The sequence below is a fragment of the Eretmochelys imbricata genome, chromosome 6 (genome assembly GCF_965152235.1).
Source record: "Eretmochelys imbricata isolate rEreImb1 chromosome 6, rEreImb1.hap1, whole genome shotgun sequence".
Lineage (NCBI taxonomy): Eukaryota > Metazoa > Chordata > Testudines > Cheloniidae > Eretmochelys > Eretmochelys imbricata.
This window is the reverse complement of record NC_135577.1, coordinates 63,055,798-63,072,071: the sequence shown is the minus strand read 5'-3', so window position 1 is coordinate 63,072,071 and position 16,274 is coordinate 63,055,798. Positions and strand designations below refer to the sequence as shown.

Here is a 16,274-nt window from a genome sequence, read left to right as displayed (position 1 = left end):
ATGGCATGACTCAGTGAAAATGGTGACCGGGGTACATGGCTCTCAAAATTTAAATTACTTTAGTGTGATTTGAATTGGAAGTTTGTTGCACTCAATTGCAGTATTCATTTATTGGCTAAATATGCATTTTTCCAGTCTGTTGGTTCTGACCTTTAACAAATCCTGTTAGCAAAAATCATTTCTGCTCAATGAGGCCCCTTAATGACAGCCAAAAATATTTCATTAAATGCAAGGACTTCTAACAAATGAATGTAATATATTCTATTCTCTCAAAGCACAATAAATTCAATCTTACTTATTTTGTACAATATTTCTTTTGTCCTTTGCCCAGAACAGGAGGTCGCAGAATTGGCAAAGACCCTGTCATGGAGTCTTTTGGGACACCTGGGGGGTATTCCAGGGATGGGAAGGGATATGACCAGTAAAGTTTTATGTCTTGACTATTCCCTGATCACTACAGAATCAGAAGGTGAGGGAGGGGAACAACCTGTTCTAACCAGTGCTTGGGGCTGAACTGGTCCCTGGTAACCCCAAGATCTAAAGGAAAAGTGGGGAACAAGTATACATACCACCTCTTTTAAATTTATGTACTGGGCTTTTAGCATAGGGATAATTCAACTCTCTCCTACATTCTTAAACTAGATTAGGAGTCTAAGCAGCTTTCAACTGAGTTTTCAGGAAGCCTCTCTTTCTGACCATGCCTTGAAATGAAAGCTATTTGGTGACTGATAGCCATAGGAACTCTGCAAATCCATTTCTCCTGTGTCACCTGGGATCCATTAGGATAAAATAATCGGTCTGATTTTAAGCGACACTTTTAAATCAGTAGTTAAGGTAGGCATAGACCAGTGGTTCCCAAACTTGTTCTGCCGCTCGTGCGGGGAAAGCCCCTGGCAGGCCGGGACGGTTTGTTTACCTGCCGTGTCTGCAGGTTCGGCCGATCGCGGCTCCCAGTGGCTGTGGTTTGCTGCTCCAGGCCAAAGGGAGCTGCTGGAAGTGGCGCGGGCCAAGGGACATACTGGCCGCCGCTTCCAGCAGCTCCCATTGGCCTGGAGCAGCAAACCGCAGCCACTGGGAGCCGCGATCGGCCAAACCTGCGGACGTGGCAGGTAAACAAACCGGCCCAGGCAGGCCAGGGGCTTTCCCCGCATAAGCGGCAGAACACGTTTGGGAACCACTGGCATAGACGATATCACCAATCCAGATGGCCAAGCAACACTGAACTACTGAGTTATATACAACAGAATCTTTAGTCCCAAGATGCAAAGACCTAAAGATTCAAACAGTTGAAGAACTTTAAATATGGTTAAGTTTACTTCCTTCAGGGATTTCATTTCGATTCATTTTCAGGGGTATCCCTGAAGTACTGTTCAAAACTCAGAAAAATGCCAAATCCATTGTAAGTGAACAATATCTACAGATACTGGATATGAAGAGCTATGAAAAATGTTCCCATTATTACTGTAGCACCATTTCTTTCATTGCACTTAAATGGTGTAATATTTTGCACTTAAGTACCGTGCTTTTTTTTGCTGTTAAATTTCTTACTATGAAAAACTGAGCTATTAACCCAAAATTGAAAGTTATTTAATTCCTGGATGTAATGCTTAATTCTGGAAAAAGTGGATGCAGTAATCAGTGACTATTCATATATTAAGATCCATTTTAATTCAACTTTGATAATTAATAACTCAGACAAGCTTGATATACACAGATAAAACTGAATATATTTCTAATTATACAAATTACAAGTTACAAAATATAGCATTGAGATGTATTCTATACATACCTCTTGTGCTAGCTCTTGTGCATTGGAGATAAGAGGATATGGAGGGCTGGCTTTGTTCATGTGCACTGTGACAGCATTGTGTATCTTAAATGCATTCTGAAAATCAGTATTTTGGACAAGTTGTAAAATGAGTGAGATATCCTCTTGGCTCTGGGGGTCTACCAAAGTGTGTTGGATATACTTAAGAGAAGCTAACAGCTCCTCCACTTCTGGACGGGGGAGGGGGAAAAAAAAAAGATGTGAGAGTTAGGTTAAGCTTATTTTGTTATGCACATTCTAAACTTTTAAGATTTGTACAAAAGATAGCAGTTCAACCTTGACTGAATGAGCAATGATGCATGCACAACTGTTCATTATTTAGTCCACTAATAATAAACCTCACACTGAAGAGCAGATCATAACTAAAGAAAAGGAAAAAAATCAGTGTAATTAGGAGCAATAAAAAAGCTGATTAAAATCTTTGCAGATAAGTTCCAGATCGCAGCAGCAATTCATTCCTCACATTCTTTAGCTTCTCCAAAATAATGGGTTGCTATGAAAGGGTTTGATAATCAAAACCCATTAATAACAGATGTAAAATATTCCCTCTTTTACGATATGAAAAAGTTAGCAGCTTTGCTAAAGTAATCTAGATGCTTTATTGAATATTTATAAATAGAGAGCCCTATTTCAAATACAATCTTCTTCACACATTTACAATATTGGCATTAAAAGCTTTATTTTTGTATTAGGTACATTTGTGCCATTTCCTCTTTACAGAGTGTTTCTGACAGGAGCAAAATTAAAAATTATATTGAGCAATTCTGAACTTATAGGTTTGAAGACAGGGGGAAGAGGAAGAAGCACAAAATAATCCTCTTACCATACTGAATTCTGTACGTTTTTAGTGTGTCAGAATAGGAAAATTCAGACTACAAATTGCTTTACCCATTAGGTTGTGAATTCTACTTGGGACATACATTTTAACAGGGTTTAATAACTTTTAGCATTGCATTTTTATACTTTACTAAATTTGCTTTTTGGGAGAGTTTAAAAGGCTTAGATTTCTTAGCAGAAAGTAGAATTTTAGGACTGTTGCAAGAGTGTGGTATTTCAATATACAGTATTTAAAACTAATCTTAATGTTTTCATTTTGAGTGACTATAAAAAGTTAATTAGCTGTGTTACAAAAGAAAATGGAACCAATCCAGTAGAACAACTTTCTCTAACAGGCAGCTGAGGACTGAAGTTGGAAGAAGGATAAATAAGAAGGTGACAATGCAGTATTCTATATTGAACACAAATTAAACTACGGGTGATCTGAACAGCATTTGAACCACATGAAGGCAGATTAAGACTATAAAAGCCTCTGTGGGAGAAGCCTTCCCTCTTTTGAGATTGAGGATCAGGGAATTTCTGACTATTCCCCATTGGTTATCTTCTGCCCTCATGCATTTCTTCATCCTCTGGGTTTTCTAACTTCACAACTCTTGGTGCTCCTGGTAAATCTTTGAAGGGCAGATCCCAATCTGGTAAGTAGGGTCTTGGGTATCAATGTGTGCATGCATATATATTTTTTTGCTCGTAAGATGTGCCCGTTGCTCAATCATCTTTCTAAAGCGGTAGTTTCCGCTCTCTCTAAATGCTTTAAAGGCCCCTTTCATCATAAATTCTGATGAGGATTCTGGGTTCAAGTCTCTCTTGTAGGCTATAGAAAGCATCTAGCACTGTGTGCTGCTTAGAGTGTTTATCCATCACAGAATCAGAGTGGACCTGTTGGGCTTCCTGGGAAAGCTGGGTTTAGAAACAAGGTAAGACATTTTTGGGCGAGATGGGGTGAGTTATTCTAGCATTAGAGGAAGACAGAACAGGGAAATGCCTTGCATAAGGGTTGGAATTAAGTTTGTGGCTTTTCTAAAGCTCTTCTGAAGTCTTGTAGAGCTGCAATGACTGTCTATTTTGTTTAGCCACACCACTGAGGAAGGAGATGGAGTGACACTGAGTATGGAACGGAGACAGGAGACCTGGATGAAGGTGTTTTGCGGGAGATGTAGGCAACTGTCCTCTGTGTGAAACTGAGGCACGCTTTTGTACCTTTGGACCTTGAGGAGCAGTGTCTAGGATTAGGCAAAGGCAGATCCCTGGAGGAACGGGCACTTTTTGCAAAGCACAGATCAAAGACTCCCTGATTGTACAGTCACCATTTTATCCCTTTTCACGACCTTAGTGTCCCCTTTACCACCAGGGAAATGGGGGAAAGGGTATGCTGCAGCAGCAGCACTGGAGTCCAGCACCAGCTGTCCAGTCTCATCCCGTGAGACATACCATGGAGCATAGTCAGGTTACAGTAATACTGGGTATTTCATACACAAGGCCAAATGCATATTAGAATAAGGTATCCTAAGGTAATCAGTGTCTCAGCAGAAAGCTATAGATGCAGCTATGTAAAAAACCATACTCCTGATCCCCATTCCCATAGTGGTATCTAAAGTTTGTTCTTTACTTTTCCATCCAGATCAGCTGGCAAGAATATTCACCAACAGAGCACTATCAGATGGCAAACCCTTTGTAAAACAAGTGACGTAGATCACCAAAATGGTGACTGGTTCTGATGAACTAAAACATTTGGACTCTCACAGAAAAGTGAAAAATTCAGGTGCTATAGCATGCAATTTTTTAGAAATACCTGTCCAATTAACCTGGTTACACACCTAATTACATTTAGCAATCTGACTCACATTCTGCCAGTGGGATACTAACCAGAAAAATACAATAAATGTAACTAAACACTGTATAGTTTTCTCTTTCAAGTTTACTTCATTCCACCACTTTCCATTCACTCTCCTTGTCTATTATGTACTTTTCCTCCCCCTTCTATTTATTCTCTCTAAATGTTCCTTTTCTCTTTACAAACCTAAAAATTCTCCCTCTATACAGACCACAGCCGTACCCCCATCTGCCCACTTCCTGGCTATTTCTACATTCCCCCACCCAATCCACCAGCAGTTGACTGTTTCCATCTCCCGTTTTCTTTCTAACCCCCTACAAAGTCTTGCACCCCATGTGTCCATCACACTGTCCTCCTTCGGCAGTTATTTTGCCCTGATCGTGCACATGTGTTAAAGGCCAGAGTTCTATACTGTCTGTGAGACACATGAAAGTGACAGGGAACAAGCAAGGAAATGGTGGGGAGAGACTTCATGGGAAGATAAAAGAGGAATGGGAGTGGAATTAGGTATTCCCACAGGGCAGGGACTTTTAAAAGATAGATGCCTGTACATCCCAATTTACCCAATTAATAAGTATTTCAGTCATACACATAAAAATCTATAATGAGCTCACTGGAAACTAATATTTTCCCAGACTCATATTTCTGAATCCTAGATTAAGGGATACATCTGTGTACAGTATACCTAATAAGCTCCAGTTCATTCCCCCACCTTTCGCCAATGAGAGATCAGTCTATTACATCCACTCCCACCTTTGAACATTTTTCAATTATAAATATTTTCCTTAAGACAAAAAAGTTAAGAAATACTACTTAAAGAAAGGTAAACCATCTCTACTCACAGAAAAAGTGAGGCTTCTTTTGGATACTGCAGGTCCATTATATATCAAAGACTATTTCTGAACCCAAATACTCCTGGTTTTATTCCCCGTTTATGAGAAAAGTTGCAGCCTTTCCTGCTAGTTTAAGAAATGGCAGGGAAGAGGTCTGAGCACTATGTAACGTGTGTATTAATCAAAAATCTGGCAGGAGAAAAGAAATATGCAACTGCAGGGGAGGATTCCTGTTGCAGTTTGACATGTTAGCAGATTAGAAAAGGAGGGAAAGGAAATAATAGCGGTCATTTGTTATTTTAAATACAGGTTACATACTGCATATACCTCAAAAGTGCAATATGGATAGGAGAGACAATATTAACTGAGACATGTATTGCTAATCTATGCAAATCATCTATGTCAATAGATTAATTTATTTCGTATTCTTTTGGGACCTCAAGTTCTCATTAATCCTCTGCAGTACCTAGACATCTGGGTTAAGAAATAGCTATGGAGCTTTCTAATCAGAATATGTTAAAATCCAAATATATTCCCTTGCTTAAATCTCTGTATGTCACCTGGCACTTAAAAGGCATTAGAGTATAAAACAAATTATTTTCAACAATGGAAAATGAGGACAGTTTATATTAATTGGGCCAGCATTGCTATTTGTGCCTAGCACTTGTTCAGAGTTTCATTAGGGTTTTTAAAAAGCCTGTAAAATACTGATCCACTGTTCCTGTAGATTTTTAGTCACTGAGTGATAACAGTTTAATATTTTCTTCTATATTAACCCTGATGAAAAACAGCCATAATGATCATTTAAGGATTTTGGTAATACTTCTTTAAGAATTACATGATAGTGACCCACTCCTGGACAACACGGGTTGAGACAGGAAGAAGCCAAGCTGCATAACGTAGCATTCTTTGCAGATTACCAGATATGAAGTAATACTGTCATTCAGCGTTTCTCAAACTGGGATCTGCAGACCCCTGATCAACTCCTTCCCCTCCCTCCCAGTGCCTTCTGCATGCGGGGGAGCAGCTGTTCAGCGGCACGCAGGAGGCAATGGGAAGGAGGGGGAGCAGCAAGGACAGGGTGCGCTTGGGGGAGGGAAGAGATGGGGCAGGGGTGGAGCGGGGCTAGGGGGAAAGAGTGAAGTGGGTGTGGGGCCTGGGGGTGAGTGGGCAGCTTGGGGGGCCGTGAAAAAATTTAAATAAAAATGGGGGTCCTCAGGTTGCTCAAAGTTTGAGAACTGTTGCTGTAGTTTTAAATACATCTAATTCCTTTTTTAAAAAATCATTGACTATGAACCTCATGGCAACTGAAGCTGTTTATTATTAAAATTAGCATGATGGCCTCTGAAAGGAAGACATTCAATATGTTTTCAACAAAAGAGCTGAACTGCTCATAATGGACTCCCACACTCCCCCATCATATTTGATTTTTTTTTTTTAAATGTATTCTTAAACTAGCTTTTTTTCACTCACTAAGCTAAACAGGGGAGACAGCTTTCAGAATGACACAGTCTTATTTTGAAGTTCAGCAAAACTGTCAGTTCTCAGATGAATCCAGAATGTGGGGGAAAAGGACATGCATACAAGTTAAAGCCCTAGGAAAGAACAGCATAATTGTTGTAGAGCCTTTTTGTGGGTTACTTTCTTGTCTTCTCCATTATATTACAACTTGGAGATTCTAGCTGTATGAGCGGTTCCTCTATTACAGAGTTAAAGATCACACAATTTAATCTGAAATGCAGTTTTCCTTAGATTTGCAATACATAAAAACATAAGAATGGCCATACTGGGTCAGGCCAAAGGTCCATCCAACCCAGTATCCTGTCTACCAACAGTGGCCAATGCCAGGTGCCCCAGAGGGAGTGAATCTAACAGGTAATGATCAAGTGATCTCTCTCCTGCCATCAATCTCCACCCTCTGACAAACAGAGGCTAGGGACACCATTCCTACCCATCCTGGCTGATAGCCATTCATGGACTTAACCTCCATGAATTTATCCAGTTTTCTTTTAAACCCTGTTATAGTCCTAGCCTTCACAACCTTCTCAGGCAAGTAGTTCCACAGGTTTACTGTGCACTGAGTGAAGAAGAACTTCCTTTTTACTTGTTTTAAACCTGCTGCACATTAATTTCATTTTGTAGCCCCTAGTTCTTATATTATGGGAACAAGTAAATAACTTTTCCTTATTCACTTTCTCCACACCACTCATGATTTTATATACCTCTATCATATCCCCCCCCTTAGTCGCCTCTTTTCCAAGCTGAAAAGTCCTAGCCTCTTTAATCTCTCCTCATATGAGACCCGTTCCAAACCCCTACTCATTTTAGTTGCCCTTTTCTGAAACCATTTTCAATGCCAGTATATCTTTTTTTGAGATGAGGGGACCACATCTGTATGCAGTATTCAAGATGTGGGCGCACCATGTATTTATATAAGGGCAATAAGATATTCTCCATCTTATTCTCTATCCCTTTTTTAACATCCCATTTGCTTTTTTGACTGCCGCTGCACACTAAGTGGACATCTTCAGAGAACTATCCACGATGACTCCAACATCTTTCTCCTGATTAGTTGTAGCTAAATTAGCCCTCATCATATTGTATGTATAGTTGGGGTTAATTTTTCCAATGTGCATTACTTTACATTAATCCACATTAAATTTCATTTGCCATTTTGTTGCCCAATCACTTAGTTTGTGAGATCTTTTTGAAGTTCTTCACAGTCTGCTTTGATCTTATCTATCTTGAGCAGTTTAGTATCATCTGCAAACTTTGCCACCTCACTGTTTATCCCTTTCTCCAGATCATTTATGAATAAGTTGAATAGGATTGGTCTTAGGAATGAGCCTTGGGGAACACCACTAGTTACCCCTCTCCATTCTGAAAATTTACCATTTATTCATACCCTTTCTTCCCGTAGTAGAACAGTACTAGTAGTAGTTCCACTAGCACCTCATATTTGACCCGTGACCTCAATGTCATCCTAAACTGGGTATTAACCATATGCAACTACTAACACATTGTCATTCCTTCAAATTAGGATGAAACAGTTGCCTATGCAACCTTGATTCAGCCCCTTTGTATGTGTGCATTCTGATAGTCTTTAATGATATGATCACACTATTTTCCACAAGACCCCACCTCTTTCAGTGCACAAGACTGTGCTCAATTAATGAGCAACTAATTAATATTTTGTTTTATTCTGTTCAATGTCTGGTCCTAGGCCTTATTTACTGAACACTATTCAAACCCGGCTTTTCTACAGCACTAATCACTATGATATCCTAGTGCTCTAGTGCAGTATTTCTCAACCTTTTTGATACCAGGGACTGGCTTGCTGCCTCTGCTGGTCCACGGACTGGTCTTTGAGAAACACTGCTCTAGTGGACAAGCGCTAGAATAAGATGAGACACACTTAACCAGAGGATTTCACAAACATTTGATGACAGCAGAAGAAAGTGAGACTTAGGATACTTGGGCTCCATTCCAGCCACTGGAAGCAAGTGTGCTCTTGTGGGCACAAACTCTTCTGCCCGTTTCCTCCAACCCTGACCCCTCTGCTCCATTTCCTCTAATGGGTCCTAGTTCTCTCTCTTTTTCTCCCCAGATCCTTGCCCCAGTCCCGATCGCCACTCCTCCACAGGTTCATCATAGTCCCCTCCCTCCCACTCCAACTTCTTGTCCCCCAGCCTCCTTGCCCCCAGATTCCTCCTCCTAGAGCCTCATCTGATCTCTCTCCCCCCTTCCCCCCCACTGGTTGGTTTCCAGTCCCTTTCCCTTCACTGGGCTCCTCATCCAATCTCAGTCCTTCACACCTTCCTGTCCCAGTCTCTCTGCCCACTGAATACCAGTTCTATCCCAACTCTTCATCCAATCTTAGTATGACCCTTCCCATTTCTCTCACCAGCTCCCAGCCTATTGCTCCCAGCCAGTCCGAGCTTCCCCTTTCCCCCAAACTCCCAGTTCTAGTCTCCTAGCCCAACGAGTTGCAGCCTGCCTTCAACTACCACCCAGCTCTCAGTCTCCTTTCTAGCCAGTCCCAGTCTCTCCCCTGCAACTCAGTTACTGTATCTCTTCTCCTCCCTGTCCCCCCAATTCCAGTTGCAGTCTACTTTTCCTTTCCTTTCCTGCTGGTCCTGCTCTTGTCTCCGCTGCATTCTAATCAGAGTCTTCCTCCTCCACGATACAGCTGTGCTAGCTGGGGTGGGGAGGAGGGCGGGGGAAGGCTGCATGCTGAGTCCTCGCTCCTCCCCACTCCCTCCTGCCCCCGAACATCGCAAGATTGCCATGGGCAGGAGCAAGGACGCAGAATGCCCACCCCTCCCGCTCCCGCCTCCTGCCCACAGCGATCAGCTGGCTTGTTGTGTTCAGGAGGCAGGGGGAGCCTGCAGGCCATGTCCTCGCTCCTCCCCACTCCCTCCTGAACGCCACAAGCCAGCTGATTGCTGCGGGCAGGAGGTGGAGGGGGGGGAAGAGGAGTGAGGATGTGGCGTGCGGAATAAAGGGGGAGGAGGGGAGGAAGAAGAGGGGGGTTAAAGGTGGGGGCTTGGGGGAAGGAGTGGAGTGGGAGCTGAGGGTTGAGCCCCCCACCCCTGGTGCTTGCAGAGTAGGGGAAGCTGCTGCTGTGCAACATGCTTCTCCTAGCCTGCAGCACCTTCAGCCTCCTTGCCTGCCTCATTGTCTCCAGTGCCAGTGGTCTGTGCCTGTGTGGGGTAAGGCGGGGTATCTCCCAACTACAGTACTGTACTGTAGTGTATGGCAAAAAATTTTTTCCCTGGAACCTAACCCCCACCCTCCCCATTTACATTCATTCTTATGGGGAAGCTGGATTCGCTTAACATAGTTTCACTTAGTGTTGCATTTTTCAGAACACAACTACAACGTTAAGTGAGGAGTTACTGTACTACGTGGGACTGTCACTTTCCTAACAGAAACTATAGGCCTCTTCCTATTATATGTGGTTACTGACTGGCAGATATTCAAATTGCCATTGTATTGCAATAAAGAAATGCTTCCAAATTCATAGCACATTACATAAGGGATAACTTCCAATGGATGTGCATTTCTGACAAAAACATCCAAATAGCTTAAAGCTAATTTCCCTTTCTCCAAGCAGAAATTGCAAATTGCTACACCAGTCTAAAATCACTACAAATAAATCCTGTCTGCATCTCAAAGAAATAGCAATTTCTGCTCTTGATATCCAACTGAATGAAAAATTGATCTTCTGTCTCCTTATACTGTTCAATAGCAACCTCTGCATCTAATTAAGAATAAACTTGTTCTGAAAGGAATCTCTTGACCAGAATGATGGCTGCAGTGCAGAGTTTGGAAGATGTGAATGAGTTAGACTGGTATCCTATGGATCCCCCACTTTATAGTTCATAAGGGATTATAAAATTGCCAGAGATGGATATATGCTGAATATCTAGCCAGACTACTCTGAGGACCTAACCAGAGATCCAGGTAGCACTTGATATGCAAGGTGGCAACATCCCTTTTGGCTTTGCTGTCTGCGTTGGTGGGAAATAGCTCAGTTGTAGATATTCAGGATTATTTTCCTTTCTCTGCTTATAAAAATGAGCAAAGAGGGAAAGACTGGTACTGTACACCGTGTAAGAGAATCTCTGCACCTGATTTAAAGGGACAAGAGTCTATTATATTGGTCCCAGAAGCATTTTTTCTTTAAACACAAGGTTAATCTTTACCAACTAGATTGCCACAAACTCTTAATTACCTTTCTGGCTGGGAAAACGCATACAACTAATAGAAGTAGCGGACAAACCCTTTAATGCAAACAAAAAAACTTTCTGCCCAACAGAAGACAGACAAGGAATAGTTATATAAAAAAGTTTAACTGTTTAGTCCTGGAATGAAATTTATTTTTAGTTATCACTGGTTAACTATGTTTGCACTGTTCTAGTTTAAAAGCTAATAAAATATTTCAGCAATCTACAAAAAGTAACTTTTTTCATCCACTAATTTAAAAAGATAACTTTCATTAGAAAGTTACACAGACAAGAGTTAAAAAATTTACTTATGCAGAGCCTACGAAAGCTCAGCACATCAGCATTTGAACCAGAGGTATCTGGCTGCACATAAGTGACCACATGTCGTGGGCTAGAAAGGGTTCAGTAAGAACGCAGGACGCTCGGGAGTGGTGGTGACGAGAGAAAAACAAAAGGATACAAGTTTTTGCTAACCTTATTGGGAGACAGGGGGAGGGCCTCTAACAACCAAGATATGGTCACTTTAATCAAAGTCAGCTTTTTGGGGGTGTAGTGTTTTCTCTGAATACAATTAAGAGTTAAGGAGCTGTTGCGGTAAAGAATCAATTTGACTAATAATTTTGCATGGTCAATGTGCAGATACTACTTCCTTTTCCACATTCATCTTATTTTATGCTCACCGTGGCTCTCCTTTTGAAAATGAAAGATTCTGAATAATCTGAAAGAAATTTATAACTGAAACAACTCAAAGTGAGCATTAGCTGCACAGTTATATTAATTCAGCATACTATTTACACGTCTTCCTGTCCAGTTGTAACAGTGTGACTCTCAAACTATAGAATTATGTGAATTAAGAATACAGATTACCAACAAGATTATGCTTGAAATGTTAAAATAAAATGATTTACTGTCATGAAATATGACCCTGTCTGCATTAACAACATACTTTGATGTGTCTAAACTGGAATTTGTGTGTTTGACTTTTAAGACTGTACGCTAGACTAACAAAGGAGGCTGAAGGAATCTCATATTCTCATATAGTTTTCAACACTGTCACCACAGGGGAGAGTGTTATAAATCCAATGATTACAACCCAATGAGTCTCAGTGAGTCCAACTGCACAAACAATGGGGCAGCTATCAAAGATGTATTCTCCTGGATAGGCACTGTAGATGCCTGGGTTGACTGGAAAAAACCAGTCTGAGGCACCAGGAAACATATTGGATGGACACTGAAAACAGACACTATTGAGCAGTATGGTATTTGGGCTCAAACACCTACATGGAAAGTGAGATCTTCCCTAAAACACAGTTTGTGTGAGAGGGAGGGGACATACAGAAAGAAAAGGGAAAGATCAAGAACAGCAGGGCATGCTGTTAGCTGTGACTTCTTGGCCTTCAAGGAGAATGTGAGTTGGGTCACTTCTGTTACTGTAATTTAAGAGGGTAACAATTTTTTTTTGTAATGAAACATAACTGATAAGACTAAATATGCATGTAGATTGTTTGTTGCTTTAAAACATTTGTTCTCTAATGCTTTGATCCAACTGCTAAATAAAACTTAAGAAAGCTGTTGGGTCAATATCACTGGTCACAGATTCCTGAAGTGAACAAACACAGGGGCCTAAAATCCATTCAGGCCTGCAGGGTGACAAGCGATCACGGGGTAGTATACCTGAGTCCCAACAGAAGAGTGAAAGAATCACGAGATTCCACTCTGAGAAAGAGGAGGAGGTCTTGTAACTGGAATACTACCCAGATATTAAAAATTTGGTTTGGAATGTGTGTCTAATTAATGGTCATGAATGTATACTCTAGCAATCAATTATTTACTACAACTCCATTAGGAGCTGTAACTTAAATATACATTTGAAGGTAGTCAGACACGGACAAATCCAAAATATTTTCCAGCAGGCCTTAAATGAGGAGGACAAAAAAAAAGTAAAATTAATATGTATAATTTATACTATTGATGAAATTTCCATCACTAACAGAATTTTGTTGGATCTGTACTATCTTCAACTTTTACTGGAAACTGCAGGCTGGAATTTAAGTGTTTCTTTCCACCAACAGAGGTTGAAAACTGTGTCTTATTGCTGTAACTCTCTCATAAGCCTAACCAGCTAATGTTTTCTGGCCTAAAACAGTATTTGCAGATAAACAAGTATTTTTCCTCTAGCTTGTACTTTTTACCTACCTAGTATTTTCACAGCATAATGAGGACTCTCCAGAATGACTCCTTCTTCTGTGTCAAACATAGGATTATCTATTCCAGTTTTGGGAGGAATCTGTGCTAGTTTCTTAAGCCTCATTGAAGCAGTAAGGTCTAGTTCTTGTTTCTTTCCTTCTTCTTCTCGCCTGCGCCTCATGTCCTCCTGTTGCTGGCGAATCCGCTCAAGTTGAGCACTTCGTCGTACTGGCATCATCCTGGAGCCCAAATCCCCAGGGCAATCAACAGCCATCTCTCTGTGCTTCTGAGGTTCCTCAGGAGGTGCAAGCTCCACATTTTTTGTTTCATTGTCAGAATCTTCTGTAACATGTCCATTCATATGAGAAGTTGTCATGGCTATTTATAGTAATCTGTACCACCGCTCACATACAAATTCTGTTACAAGGCCAGTTTTCTTCATGCTCCCACTTAAAAGCCATTATAATTTCAAAGGATATTGCATCAGAAGACCAAGGTTGAAGAAATAGCCAGCAAAGAAATCTAGTGAAAAAATGAATAATTAAGTTACTAAACAAGAAAAACAGTAAGACTTTTATAACTTCCTGACCCTGACATTTTTCTCTATGTTTATATAGCGCACTTTTCCCCAACTCAAGCATGTTTAATGTAGCAGCCACACAATTAACAGTGTAGTAGCCTTCGCACACTGTTTATAAAAATTAGAAGACTGTTCTGTTAAACAAAGTTCATAATATTTCCAGATGAAATTTCCAGTAAAGATTTTGCACTTAATGTACAAGATTACAAACTGGCAGTTTTCTGAAACTTGCTTTTCACAGTTCTTACATTTTTCCTTTCATTCTGAAGGACTGCAAGACATTTCTCAAGCTATTCCACCAATCCTATAAATACTTATATATGAATGTGGTCACAGAGTTTAATGAGGCTATGCACATGTGTAAAGATATTCACATGTGTAAGTGTTCCCAGGACTGGGGCGTTTCCATACAAGAATTACTTCACCTACCACTAAAGGCAACGTAGAAGACAGCTGCTGTTTGAAAGGGAACAGCATAAACTTCACAACAGTTTTGAACACATAGTAAAGGATACCGTATCCAGCTGAAATGGAAAGGGGAATTAAGTGGACTGAATGAAATTCACTAGGACTGGCGTTTGACCATTACTGATAATCCTGTTTTCATCAAAAGTGTCTTGAGGATGTTGTCAGGACCCATTTTCACACTTCATGTAAAATTTTATGTCTATCCTATACAGATTTTTATACCACACTCAGCACTGTGACATCTGAATCCCTCACACTAGTGTATTAAGTGATACTATTAACATCTGTCATGTGTGGATTGTTTTCTCTGTCATCTCCCTACAGGGAGAATTATCTGTTCAGTGTAGTGATTTGGTATGACTTGTTGTCTTTTATATTTCATTTAGTTTTTCCTTTGTTATGTCTATTGGAGAAGGCAGGTCAAAGTGCACATATCAGTTGGAACAAAAGTTATTAGGGCTGGGTGAATAAATGAATATTTTGGTTCTCTGGCAATTACAGAAAGTTTCTGAACCAAAACCAAAACTTTTTGGTGAATCAAAAAGTGAGAAATATTTGGGTCGGGTTGAAACAAAGTTTCATTTTGACAGTGAGCATTTTAACAAAAGCAAAAGAGAACTGGATTCACAAAACTGCTGGAAGAGGAAAAAGAGGTGTATGATGCTCTCCTTTAACTTTTAACTGGGTGGCTAGGGCACTCAGAGGGGATGTGGGAAACCCAAATTCAACTCCCCCTTCTGATGATGTGGAAAGGAATGTGAATTTGGGTCTCCAACATTGAAGGAGAGTGGGCTGTCATGGGATATTCTGTTATGCGGCTTTCTCCATTTCACCTCTTGAAGTCATTCCACTTTGTATAAATAAATAGTCATTAATGCAGAGACTTGAACTTGGGTCTCCTATATACTTGTTGAGTGACCTAACCACCGGACTGCAGAATCATTTTTACTCTTTCCTTGATCCAGTGATGAATAGTGAACTCGCCAAGGATGTAGGAGACCCAAGATCAAAACCTGCTCCAATGATTACTTATTTATACGAAGTGTAATTGCTTCACCAGGCAAAATGGAGAAAACTCCATTACAGAATATCCCATCATAGCCCAGGAGACAGGGCACTCTCCTGCAACATGGGAGACCCAAGCTCAAATTCTCTCTCACAAAGAGGGGAATTGAATATGGGTCTCCCACACTCCAGGTGAGTGCCCTAACCACTGGGCTAAAAGGCATAAGGAGGACACCTCTTCCAGACATTTTGTGAATTTAGTCCTCGTTTGCTTTTGTTAAAAATGCCTGAAATCTAAAGGAAAAGTTTTGAGTCGTGTCAAACTGAAGTGTTTGGTTTAGACATTTCCAAAACATTTTGATTTTTTTGGTTTGGTTGAAACTATTCAGCAAGCTCGACACAAATTTGCAGTTTCAGGTTGACTGAAACTGCATTTTTCATATACTTCTAGCTGTGATAGTCCTGAGTTTTAAGAACGTAAGAACAGCCATACTGTGTCAGACCAAAGGTCCATCAAACCCAGTATACTGTCCTCTGACAGTGGCCAATGGCAGGTGCCCCAAAGGGAATGAACAGACAGGTTATCATCAAGTGATCCATGCCTTGTCACCCAATCCCAGCTTATGGCTAACAGAGGCTAGGGACACCAATGGCTAATAGCCACTGATGGACCTATCTTCCATGAATCTATCTAGCTCCCTTTTGAATGCTGTTATAGTATTGGCCTTCACAACACCCTCTGGCAAGGAGTTCCACAGGTTGACAGTGCGTTGCATGAAAAAATACTTTCTTGTGTTTGTTTTAAAATGCTACCTATTGATTTCATGCGGTGGCCCCCTGTTCTTGTATTATGAGTAAATAACACTTCCTTATTTACTTTCTCTATACCACTCATGATTTTATAGACCTCTATCGTATTCCCCCTTAGTCGTCTCTTTAAATATTAGTTTGTTCCACAGTCCCAGACTAGTTCCCA

General features: G+C 40.7%; 1 protein-coding gene across 3 annotated transcripts in view; it reads right to left on the bottom strand.

Annotated features, from left to right (window-relative positions):
- Positions 1-16,274, bottom strand: part of PALS1 (protein associated with LIN7 1, MAGUK p55 family member) — a 138,940-nt gene that overhangs the window by 47,210 nt on the left and 75,456 nt on the right. For all 3 annotated transcript variants that reach the window (XM_077818700.1, XM_077818698.1, XM_077818699.1), the window contains exons 2-3: positions 13,255-13,767; positions 1,790-1,998 (exon numbers count right to left, since the gene is read on the bottom strand). In XM_077818700.1, the coding sequence (XP_077674826.1) occupies positions 1,790-1,998; positions 13,255-13,621 (576 nt within the window). In that variant the 5' untranslated portion in view covers positions 13,622-13,767. The remainder of the gene's footprint in view (positions 1-1,789; positions 1,999-13,254; positions 13,768-16,274) is intronic.